The following is a 12,553-nucleotide window of genomic DNA, read 5'->3' as shown; positions in this document are numbered from 1 at the left end:
CAACAGGATAATGCTCACCCAATCACTGGCTGTAAAACTCCATGTTCTCTTCAAGACGTGCAGCAACTTCCCTGGCCAGCACGACGTCCAGACTTGTCTCCAATCGAGCACTTGTGGGATATGATGGGACGGGAAGGGAGTCGTGTGGCTTGTTAACCAACAACTCTTACAGAACCACGTGAACAGATCGAGTAGGCTTGACATAACCCAGGACAGTATTCGCCATCTGTGCGATCGACTGGATGCCAGAGTCGGCGCCTGCTTTGCCGTCCATGTAGGTTACACGACGTAGTACACCTTCAAAGACAACTTCGATTTTGATCCGATGACGGTGTATGCCACCTGGCGGATAGTAGATGTACTGAGAATGGTTTTAACGTCGTCCAACAACAGATGTTGTTTCAGCGTGGGTCGATGCGTCGTACATCAGAACCGCTTCTGCTATTGATATGTAAATGTAAGCCGGCCGATGTGGCCGAGCGGCTCTAGGCGCTACAGTCTGGGGCCGCGCGACCACTACGGTCGCAGGTTCGAATCCTGCCTAGGGCATGGGCGTGTGTGATGTCCTTAGGTTAGTTAGGTTTTAGTACTTCTAAGTTCTAGGGGACTGATGATCTCAGAAGTCCCATAGTGCTCAGAGCCATTTGAACCATTTTTGTAAATGTAATCATTTCATGTACTCTATATGCAGTGTTGTAAGAACAAAGACTGAATGAATTAGAAGCCTTTAAAAGGATGTACTAATATTTTTTCCCTTGGCATATTTTGCGTTTACTTTTAGAGGTGGTGGATGTTACGGTGGTCAGTTTCGCTACAACGTTCTTGTAGTCTTTAATCGCTGGATCCGTCACAGTGCTCCCTGTTTGTTCAGGATTGCTTGATGTTGAGGCACGTTTAGCTCTCTAGGTGTAGCACTTTTCAGTAATGTTGGCTTATAGCCTACCGAAGTGGCCGTGCGGTTCTAGGCGCTACAGTCTGGAACCGAGCGACCGCTACGGTCGCACGTTCGAATCCTGCCTCGGACATGGATGTGTGTGATGTCCTTAGGTTAGTTAGGTTTAAGTAGTTCTAAATTCTAGGCGACTGATGACCTCAGAAGTTAAGTCGCATAGTGCTCAGAGCCATTTTCAATGTTGGCTTATAAGTTGGTGAAAGGGTTAGACAGAGAGGCTGCTTGTCGTGTGTGCAGGTACCCTGGTGCCAGCAGTGGCACTGGTTGTGGTGGCTCTGGTGGGCTGTGACAGCGCCACCATCATCGCGATGCTGGCCATCAGCGGCTTCTGCACAGCCACCGACTGCACGGGCTCCTACCTCAACATGCAGATAATCGCGCCTAACTACGCGGGCACCATCGTCGGCATCGTCAACATGTTCGCCAACCTGACGGGCATTGCAGTCCCTTACGTCGTCGGTGCCTTCACCAACGACAACGTAAGTTCGCAGTTCACCCACAGCTTGTAGAAACAGACAGAACTAAACACCATCTGGTACCGTGCACTGTTGAACCTCTTCGGAGGGAGGAAGGAAACTTAGACGTTAACGTTCCGTCAACGACCCTGTTTATTAGAAGCAGGGCACGATCTCGGATTGAACAAGTGAGAATAAGGAATGGGCAGCGTCATTTTCAAAGAATCACATCCTCTTCTAGTAGGATTCTTTTCACTTCTGATTTGCTTGATTCATTATGTTATAGCCATGGTATGAAGAATGGAAAAGAAAGTTGAGGATATGTTAGATGACGATCAGTTTGGCTTTAGGAAAGGTAGAGGCACTAGAGAGATAAGTATGACGTCGCGCTTGGTAATGGATGGCAGACTGATGAAAAAGAAAGACACATTCATAGTATCTGTCGATCTGCAAAAAGCGTTCGTCTAAGTGACGCAAGATGTTAGAAATTCTGAGCAAAATAGGGGTAAGCTGTAGGGAAAGACGAGTAATATACAATATGTACAACAGCCAAGAGGGAACAATAATAGTGCAAGACCCACATTGCAGTGCTCATATTAAAAATGCTTGTGAGACAGGCACATACACTTTCTCTCTTTCTGTTCAGTTTATGTGTCGAAGAAGCAATGACGGAAATAAAAGAAACGGAATTAAAATTCAAGGTGACAGGATATCAGTCATAAGATTCGCTGATTACATTACAGGATCTGCTGAATGGAATGAAAAGTCTAATGGTTGGTTGGTTGTTTTGGAGAAGGAGACCAGACAGCGAGGTCATCAGTCTCATCGGATTAGGGAAGGACGGGGAAGGAAGTCGGCAGTGCCCTTTGAAAGGAACCATCCCGGCAGTTGCCTGTAGCGATTTAGGGAAATCACGGAAAACCTAAATTAGGATGGCCGGACGCGCGATTGAACCGTCGTCCTCCCGAATGCGAGTCCAGTGTCTAACCACTGCGCCACCTCGCTCGGTAGTCTAATGAACACAGAATAAGGACTGAGAGCAAATAAAGAAAATCGAAAGTAATGTGAAGTAGCAGAAATGAGAACAGCGAGAAACTTATCGTCAAGATTGGTGATCACGAAGTAGATGAACTTAAGGAATTCTGCTACGTAGGCATCACAACAACCCATGAAGGACGGATCGAGGTGGACAGATAAAGCAGACTATCACTGGCAACAAGGGCATTCCTGGCGAAGATATGTCTCCTAGTATCAAACATAGGCCTTAATTTGAGGAAGTAATTTCTGAGACTACGTTTGGGGCAGAATATTATATGATAGTGGAACGTGGACTGTGGAAAACAGGTAACAAGAGAATCGAAGATTTGAGTTGTAGTGCTACAGAAGAGTGTTGAAAATTATGTGGACCGATAAGGCAAGCAATGAGGACGTTCTCCAAAGAACCGGCGAGGTAAGGAATATATGAAAAACCCTGTCAAGAAGAGGGGACAGGATGGTAGATCATCTGTTAAGACATTAGTGAATAACTGCCATGGAACTAGAGGGAGTTGTAGAAGATAGCAACCGTAGAGGAAGACAAAGATTGGAGTACATCCAGCAAATTATTGAGGACATAGGTTGCACGTGCTACTCTGAGATGGAAAGGTTGGCGGAGGGGAAAAAATAACCAACTTAATGCGTTTTGTATATTGGATTCTTCATAATTAATAACGAAATGTATTGTACAATAATAGAAGGAAAAAAGTCCTAGCAAACGTATGTAAACGAACCACCGTCAGATAAACGCGAATATTTGCGTAGTAGCTGCGACTGACTTCAGTATAGAATATTGTCCTAGTTTGTACAAACTTATTCGAGATGTAAATTTTTCGATTAAGTATCCGTCTAATTGGGCACAAATTTCAGCAACGACCTATCTAACAAGATTATTTCGTAAATCTTGAAAAGACTGTAAATTTCGCTGCTGAAATTCTTCAACCATATCAACGGGAGTGTTGTACACTTTACTTTTGAGATGATCCCAGACTGCAAAATACAGGGTATTGACGTCAGGTGGTGCGTTGTGTGTCGTCTTACATCACCAGCCAAATATGCCGATACCCATCATGCATCTTTCCTACCATGGGGCGTTGCTGACACTCAAGCCTAATTAGTTGTTGTTCTTGCGCTCTTCAGTCCGAAGACTTGTTTGATACAGCTCTCCTTGCTATTCTGTTCTGTGCGAGCCTCTTCATTTCTGAATAACTACTGCAACCTACATCCTCCTGAATCTGCTTACTGTATTCATCTCATGGTCCCCTCAACCCTTTTTACCTCTCTCCCCCACTACTCTCCAACACTAAATCTTTGATCCCTTGGTGTCACGAGTCTTAACTGACCTCCATTTGTAGTCAGGTTGTGCCATAAATTCCTTGTCTCCCCAATTCTATTCAGTTCCTCCTGATTAGTTATGTGTTCTACTCATCTAACCTTCAACATTCTTCTGTAGCACCACATTTCGAAAGTTCCTATTCTCTTTTTGTCTAAACTGTTTAGTCGTCCAAGTTTCAATTCAATGCATGGCTACACACCAGGCAAATACTTACAGGAAAGTCTTCTTAACACTTAAATCCATATTCGATGTTAACAAATGTCCCTTCTTCAAATTCTTTTCTTGCCATTGACAGTCTATATTTTATATCGTCTCTACTTCGGCAATCATTAGTTATTTTGCTGTTCAAATAGCAGAACTCATCTGCTGCTTTAAGTGTCTCATTTCCTAAACTAATTCCCTCACCATCAACTGATTTAATTCGACTACATTCCCCTTATCCTCGTTTTTCTTTTGCTGATATTCATCTTACATCCTCGTTTCAACACAATCTCCAATCCGATCAACTGCTTTCCAACTCATTTGCTGTCTCTGATAGAATTACAATGTCATCGAGGAATCGCAAAGTTTCTACTTCTTTTTCCTGAACTTTAATTCCTAATCTAAATTTTTCGTCGGTTCCTTTTTTGCTTGTTCAGTGTACAAACTGAATAGTATCGGGCTAGGCTACAATCGTGTCTCACTCCCAACTCAACCACTGCTTTCCTTTCATGGCCCTCGAGTCTTATAGTTGTCGTCTGACTGTAAACAGTCCTTCGCTCCCTTTATCTTACCCCTGCTACCTTCAGAATTTCAGAGTATTCTAGTCGACATTGTCAAAATTTTCTAACTCTACCAATGATATAAACGAAGGTTGCCTTTCCTTAACCTAATAAGATGGGGACTGAATTAGAAAGTTTACTTTTCAAATTCGTTGGTATTGCCTATCACAAAATTCATACTAAAGTTAGTGACGCCTCATAAAAACGCATTTGCGATTTTCTTGTAAACGGCTCGTTTGCAGAACCATGTTTACTGCAACATCTATGCTTCTATTATTTTATAATTCCACCCATGCATATCTTCGCTATTAATTATGATACATTCTGTAAAGTAGGAATCGCCAGAGAAAACGAATTCAGTTCAGTGCCTGATTTAAAAAAAAAAAAGTGAAGCAAGCAGAAGGAGAGGAGGAAATAAACTTCAGCGATTGAGAGGGTATGTGACAATATTTCAGTAACTACAAAATCGAGCCAAATTTACAAAGAACTTGGCAGTATGAGTCCACTTATCAGAGTGACGTTGCACTTTCCCTGGCCTTGACGCACGCGCTGATTTCGATAGGAACAGTGTCCCAAACCCATTGTATCATCTCCTAAGGAAAACTGGTCAAAAACTGTTCCAACTGGTCCTTCGTATCCTGGATCCTGGTACTGGAACGGAGCTGACGCCCGAGCTGGTCAAACGTGTGAGCCATCAATGACCAATACGGAGAGAATGCTGGCCACCGGAGTAACTCAACGTCACCCAAGCGGTTCACAGACACACACGACGTATGTGGAGAACTGTCCTGTTGAGAATGACACCACGATACTTCTGCATCAGACGTAACACACGAGGATGCAGGATAACCATCACCTACCGTTATACCGTCATTTCTAGCTTTGACCTGAGATTATAGCAAATATATCCCCAGACCGTGACGCCAGGGGTAAACATCACTTTGACTCTACAAAAGATTGTAAAAATGGCACCTCTCCCAGGTTGCCGCTATATTCGACGACGATGATCATCCAGTGTAAGGCACAAGCAAATGGAGACCCACTTCCAAACTCTACCAAATGCCGTTAGCTCAAATGGCTCTGAGCACTATGCGATTTAACATATGAGGTCATCAGTCCCCTAGAATTTAGAACTAGTTAAAGCTAACTAACCGAAGGACATCACACGCATTCATGACCGAGGCAGGATTCGAACCTGCGACCGTAGCGGTCGCGCGGTTTCAGACTGAAGCGCCTAGAACCGCTCGGCCACACAGGCCGGCTTGCCGGTAGCGCTGTCTCACACTGGTACGGGGCATCTTCGTGTCCTACAATGATCACACAATATCTGACTCTGTTCATTTCTATTAAGTAGCCCACCAGGTCTGGTAACAACACTAACCACGTAAACACGCTCTATCTCTCACAGACAACTGAACTCTAATTACTTAGAAACTTGCCGATGTGTGCCCCTTCACGGTGTTACGTTGGCATCTGTAATGTCTTCTCGGTACTTAACCTTTTGTCAGGTAGTGTATATGGAAATATTCACTTTCTGATGCAGAAATAAATGAATCATTTTCTAGAAACACTGCTTGATGAATCGCAGCTAATAAGAAAATCTAAGATGTGAAATACGAGTATTAACAGTCGATATTTCAGATGGTTGTCACTTTAATTCCCTAATTAATTTTGAATGAGGCACACGTCATACAAACGATACCAACAAAATTCTTGTATTACTTTCAGCTTCAACAACATAATGAGGCACAGATACTTCATTCTGGGACCATATTCAAGAAGACTTGATGAAAAGACTGGAAAAGCACTTTCGTCTGTTTATGTAGGCTGTATAAGGACTTCCGGCACAACTCCCTGTGCACATAATATGTAGGTCGCACGAAATGTCACTATTTGTTTCGTACGTAATTTGTGAGTCGCACTTGCTACCATCACTAGGAGAGTAGTGTTTATTACATGGTCGACAATGATCGACTAACAATTCAGTAGCGATCAGCAGCTGTGTTACTTTTTCACGAAACTAAAAGTCCTGTTGTGACTCAGAGGAGGTTTCCATAACAGTTTAATACAAGGCGGGAGACTTGCAAGAAAACCATTCACAGGCGGAATGATCGATATGTATGGAAAGGACCAATACTGGAAGCGAAGTATCCTCGGAGAATACTGAAACGGTACGAGCTGTTCTACAGAGAACCCACGGTACATGGTGCAGTAGTGCACGTCGATATATCCAGATGCTCGATTCAACCAATTCTTAAAAGTGACCTGCGGATGCACCCGGAGAAGATGACTTCTGCTCAGTAGCTCACGGTAGAACACAAGCGGCAGAGGCTACTGTTTTCCCGATGAGACTCTCAACAGCGCTTGGTTTCCAGACCAGACATATTTTCATTTGAATTGTGTGGCTGGCAATCAATAAGTAAACGCTTTTTGGCTAATGAAATTCCACAAGTGCTTCAATAAGGGCAACATCACGCTCCAAGGATTGCAATGTGGCTCGCAATTTCCAGTACCGGACTTACTGGACTTTTCTTCTTTGGAAAAAAATACTGTGGCCAATGCGCGTTATTTAAGCATACTCAGTAATAACTTAGTTTCACTGGTCCTTTCTAATATGTTGCCTTTCAACACGCAGTGCTTCATGCAAGTTGAAGCAGGGCCACATACTGAAAATACTGTATTGGATTTCTTACACGACCATTTCGAGATGAGCGTCATTTCACTCAGACTTTCAAGTCGTTTCAGTGACGCACAATTTTCACCATCCCTTCCCTCTTCCAGTAGTCCAGATTTCAACCCGTGTAACTAACTTGTTTCTTTCGGGTTACCTAAGGGAAACAATTTTTTCGAAACGTCCACGTGATTTAGTGAATCCCAGATGCCTTATTCTTCAAGCTATACTGAAATTACGGACGACATGCGCCGTAGGCCTCTCACTAACATTAGTATGCGTCTAAAGGAAGTTAGGAATTAAAATGGTTGGCACACTGAGATTGTGCGGAGTTAGAACAATTGTTTACAAAGTGTTTTCCATGGTACTATATGCTCCTCTGAGTTTGGTTTGACGGTTGTGTTGTTCTTGTTGTTGTTGTTGTGGTCTTCAGTCCTGAGACTGGTTTGATGCAGCTCTCCATGCTATTCTATCCTGAGCAAGCTTCATCTCCTAGTACTTACAGCAAACGACATCCTTCTGAATCTGCTTAGTGTATTCATCTCTTGGTCTCCTTCTACGATTTTTACCCTCCACGCTGTCCTCCAATACTAAATTTGTGATCCCCTGATGCCTCAGAACATGTCTCCCCAATTCTATTCAATACCTTCTCATTAGTTATGTGATCTACCCACCTAATCTTCAGCATTCTTCTGGAGCACCACATTTCGAAAGCTTCTATTCTCTCCTTGTCCAAACTATTTATCGTCCGTGTTTTACTTTCATACATGGCTACACTCCACACAAATATTTTCAGAAACGAATCCTGACACTTAAATCTATACTCGAGGTTTAAATTCTCGCCTTCAGAAACGCTTTCCTTGCCATTGCCTCTCTACATTTTATATCCTCTCCAATTCGAACTTCATCAGTTATTTTGTTCCCCAAGTAGTCTAACTTCTTTACTACTTTAAGTGTCTCATTTCCTAATCTAATTCACTCAGCATCACCCGACGTAATTCGACTACACTCCATTATCCTCGTTTTGATTTTGTTGATGTTCATCTTATATGCTCCTTTCAAGACACTGTCTATTTCGTTCAACTGCTCTTCCAAGTCCTTTGCTGTCTCTGACAGAATTACAATGTCATCGCCGAACCTCAAAGGTTTTATCTCTTCGCCATGGATTTTAATACCTACTCCGAATTTTTTTTTTTCCTTCCCTGCTTGCTTAACATACAAATTGAATAACGTCGGGGAGAGGCTACAACCCTGTCTTACTCTCTTCCCAACAACTGCTTCCCTTTCATGTCCCTCGACTCTTATAACTGCCATCTGGTTGCTGTACAAATTGTAAATAGCCTTTCGCTCCCTGTATTTTACCCCTGCTACCTTTATAATTTGAAAGAGAATATTCCAGTCAACACTGTCATAAGCTTTCTCTAAGTCTATAAATGCTAGAAACGTAGGTTTGCCTTTCCTTAATCTTTCTTCAAAGATAAGTCGTAAGGTCAGTATTTCCTCACGTGTTCCAACATTTCTACGGAATCCGAACTGATCTTCCCCGATGTCGGCTTCTACCAGTTTTCCATTCACCTGCAAAGAATTCGCGTTAGTATTTTGCGCCTGTGACTTATTAAACTGATAGTTCTGTAATTTTCACATCTGTCAGCACCTGCTTTCTTTGGGATTGGAATTATTATATTCTTCTTGAAGTCTGAGGGTATTTCGCCTGTCCCATAAATCTTGCTCTCCAGGACTGGCTCTCCCAAGGCCGTCAATAGTTCTAATGGAAAGTTGTCTACTCCCGGGGCCTTGTTACGACCCAGGTCTTTCAGTGCTCTATCAAACTCTTCACGCAGTATCGTATCTCCCATTTCATATTCATCTACATCCTCTTCCATTGCCATAATATTGCCCTCAAGTACATCGCCCTTGTAGAGACCCTCCATATAGTCCATCCACCTTTCTGCTTTCCTTCTTTGCTTACAACTGGGTTTCCATCTGAGCTCTTGATGTTCATACAAGTGGCTCTCTTTTCTCCAAAGGTCTCTTTAATTTTCCTGTAGGCAGTATCTATCTTGCCCCTAGTGAGATAAGCCACTACAGCCTTAAATGTTTCCTCTAGCCATCCCTGCTTAGCCATTTTGCACTTCCTGTCGATCTCATTTTTGAGACTTTTGTATTCCTTTTTGCCTGCTTCATTTACTACATTTTTATATTTTCTCCTTTCATCAATTAAATTCAATATTTCTTCTGTTACCCAAGGATTTCTACCGGATCTCGTCCTTTTACCTACTTGATCCTCTGCTGCCTTCACTACTTCATCCCTCAAAGCTACCCATTCGTCTTCTACTGTATTTCTTTCCCCCATTCGTGTCAATTGTTCCTGTATGCTGTCCCTGAAACTCTGTACAACCTCCGGTTCTTTCAGTTTATCCAGGTCCCATCTTCTTAAGTTCCCACCTTTTTGTAGTTTCTTTAGTTTTAATCTACAGTTCATAACCAATAGATTGTGGTCAGAGTCTACATCTGCGCCTGGAAAGGTCTTACAATTTAAAACCTGGTTCCTAAATCTCTGTCTTAGCATTATATAATCTGTCTGATATCTTCTAGTATATTCAGGGTTCTTCCATGTATACAACCATCTTTCAGGATTCTTGAACCAAGTGTTAGCTATGATTAAGTTATGCTCTGCGCAAAATTCCACCAGGCGGCTTCCTCTTTCATTTCTTAGCCCCAATCCATATTCACCTACTATGTTACCTTCTCTCCCTTTTTCTACTCTCGAATTCCAGTCACCCATGACTATTAAAATATTGTCTTCCTTCACTACCTGAATAATTTCTTTTATCTCATCATACATTTCATCAATTTCTTCATCATCTGCAGAGCCAGTTGGCATATAAACTTGTACTGCTGTAGTAGGCGTGGGCTTCGTGTCTATCTTGGCCACGATTATGCGTTCACTATGCTGTTTGTAGTAGCTTACCCGCATTCCTATTTTTTTTTATTCATTATTAAACCTACTTCTGCATTACCCCTATACCCTGTATTCACCTGACCAGAAGTCTTGTTCCTCCTGCCACCGAAATTCACTAATTCCCACTATATCTAACTTTAATCTATCCATTTCCCTTTTTAAATTTTCTGACCTACCTGTCCGATTAAGGGATCTTACATTCCACGCTCCGATCTGTAGAAAGACAGTTTCCTTTCTCCTGATAACGACGTCCTCTTGAGTAATCCCCGCCCAGAGATTCGGATGGGAGACTATTTTACCTCCGGAATATTTTACCCAAGAGGGCGCCATCATCATTTAACCATACAGTAAAGCTGCAAAGCCTCTTGAAAAATTACTGCTGTAGTTTACCCTTGCTTTCAGCCGTTCCCAGTATCAGCACAGCAAGGGCGTTTTGGTTAGTGTTACAAGGCCAGATCACTCAGTCATCCAGACTGTTGCCCTGGCAACTACTGAAAAGGCTGCTGCCCCTCTTCAAGAACCGCACGTTTGTCTGACCTCTCAACAGATACCCCTCCGTTGTGGCTGTACCTACGGTACGTCCATCTGTATCGCTGAGGCACGCAAGGAGGGGGGTTGACAGTAAAATGCTTATTAAAAAACAAAATGGTGACACATTTGGTGAGCCACCCTGTACATACTCTAGACTGAGTACCTAATTAGAGATGAAAAAGCGGAAGCTAATACCATACCTCTCAGGTATTACCATACCTCTCAGCATGGTTTTGTATACACGTCTGTTTCACATCTTTGAACTTTTTGAGGCACGGCGTCGTGGACAAGGAATACTGCAACCCGTTGCATGAGTTAAACGAGGGGACCTGAAAAAGTTAGTGAAACATAACAGGTATCTTTCCACGCTAAGACCATTGCCAACAAAATTGGAGTGTTGTCAAAAGACAGTACGGTATAAGTTCAGGGCTCCCAGGAGATTCAATTCTGATGCGGTATGCATGAAAGATACATCATAGCATGGGAATGGAATGACACGGCCGCTAGAAACGTATTCTGAAGCTGAAGTACTCCAAGATACTACGATTTTGTGGGCAAAATGTTGAAACTGCACACAGATTCACAGTAAAATCCTAGCAGTAATCAAATGACCGTCACGTCCAACCGTAGTGTAACTGTGCTAACAGTTATACTACGACCGGACAGGCTTGGGTGACGCTCGATAGGAAGGAACGAAGTAGGGTCGTGCGTAATACGATTTCCATATTTTGTGCAAGCTCAAAATATTTGTGGCAAGGGAGGGGCGGGGGGGGGGGGGATTTTTCTAAAGATGAGGACGTTCATGGAGCCATCGAGAATTGGTGCTTGAACAAGGGGTGGATTTCTACTGTCGACGTGGTGAACAAATGGTAAAACGTTGCGACCATTGTTTACGGAGACTGGGTATCACTTTGAAGTATGGTGCAGCATTCAGTAAAAGTTATTTGGCTTGCCATAATAATGTGTAACTTATTTTACTTTCACCTTAGGGGACGGTGAACATTACATAGATCACCAGCTGTTGAAATATTTAGTCTTGGACTACTCGAAATTCTAGCCCAAGAAATAAGAAACATTCTTAGAAATTGAAATAGGGTTAGTAAATAGAATGTACAGGGGCTAAATGGTGTGGGAAAGTGGTCATGCCAGAAAACATATGATGTGGAACACAGTGGGAGATGGGTGCGCTGTTGAAGGCATGCACTGCCCTATTCAACCAGATGGCTCCGGGATGTTCTTTCTGTTCTTTATTTAATTTCATATTTCTTACCACTTCTGGGTTTTGGGACTGGTTCCATTTTGGCTTCTTGGCCTTGTGGGAGGAAGGGTGGATTATTTGTTTTTCCCAGTTGGGAGTAGACGAGGGTGTTGGGGTCAGTTCCGGCATTCGCCTTATGGCCGAGATGAAACATCCGAAAACCCTGGTTGGAACTGTTGGTGTTGCCTCCGTTTTTTTCCTTTCTAGAAGTGCTGCATGGTTCGTCTCATGCGCTTTGTTGCGTGTCTCGTGTAGCGCGGCCTCTTCCTCCTCCCGCTGCTTTGCGCGCCCTGGTCCGCCCTCCTCAGTCGCTGCCATGCGATTGGCAGCTGCGCACTCCGTCTCTCCTTTCGGCGCGCTGTTCGTGTGGGTGGACGAGGGCCGCTCCTACTCCTGATCCTGATACATCAGCGCGGTGGGGGCCACGACGTATGCTCCTATCTTCTCTAGAATAACTTTCGCTTCTCTACACCAGTCCGACGCGCAAGAGAGCTTCGTTCGTTTGAGTATTGAGTATGGTGATCATCTCCCTGACTTATTGTAGCTCTTGGTTCGTCATTTCGATTGGGTGCCCTGTCTTTAGTGCGTGTGT

The 12,553-nt window shown here is 43.3% G+C and overlaps 1 protein-coding gene across 1 annotated transcript in view; it reads left to right on the top strand.

The window, feature by feature from the left end:
- LOC126354780 (sialin-like) overlaps window positions 1-12,553 on the top strand; it is a 118,139-nt gene that overhangs the window by 85,987 nt on the left and 19,599 nt on the right. The window contains exon 8 of the mRNA XM_050004677.1: window positions 1,190-1,431. Coding sequence (XP_049860634.1) covers window positions 1,190-1,431 — 242 coding nt within the window. The remainder of the gene's footprint in view (window positions 1-1,189; window positions 1,432-12,553) is intronic.

The sequence above is a fragment of the Schistocerca gregaria genome, chromosome 3 (assembly GCF_023897955.1).
Source record: "Schistocerca gregaria isolate iqSchGreg1 chromosome 3, iqSchGreg1.2, whole genome shotgun sequence".
In the NCBI taxonomy this organism is placed as follows: domain Eukaryota; kingdom Metazoa; phylum Arthropoda; class Insecta; order Orthoptera; family Acrididae; genus Schistocerca; species Schistocerca gregaria.
This window is presented reverse-complemented; position numbering and strand designations above follow the sequence as displayed.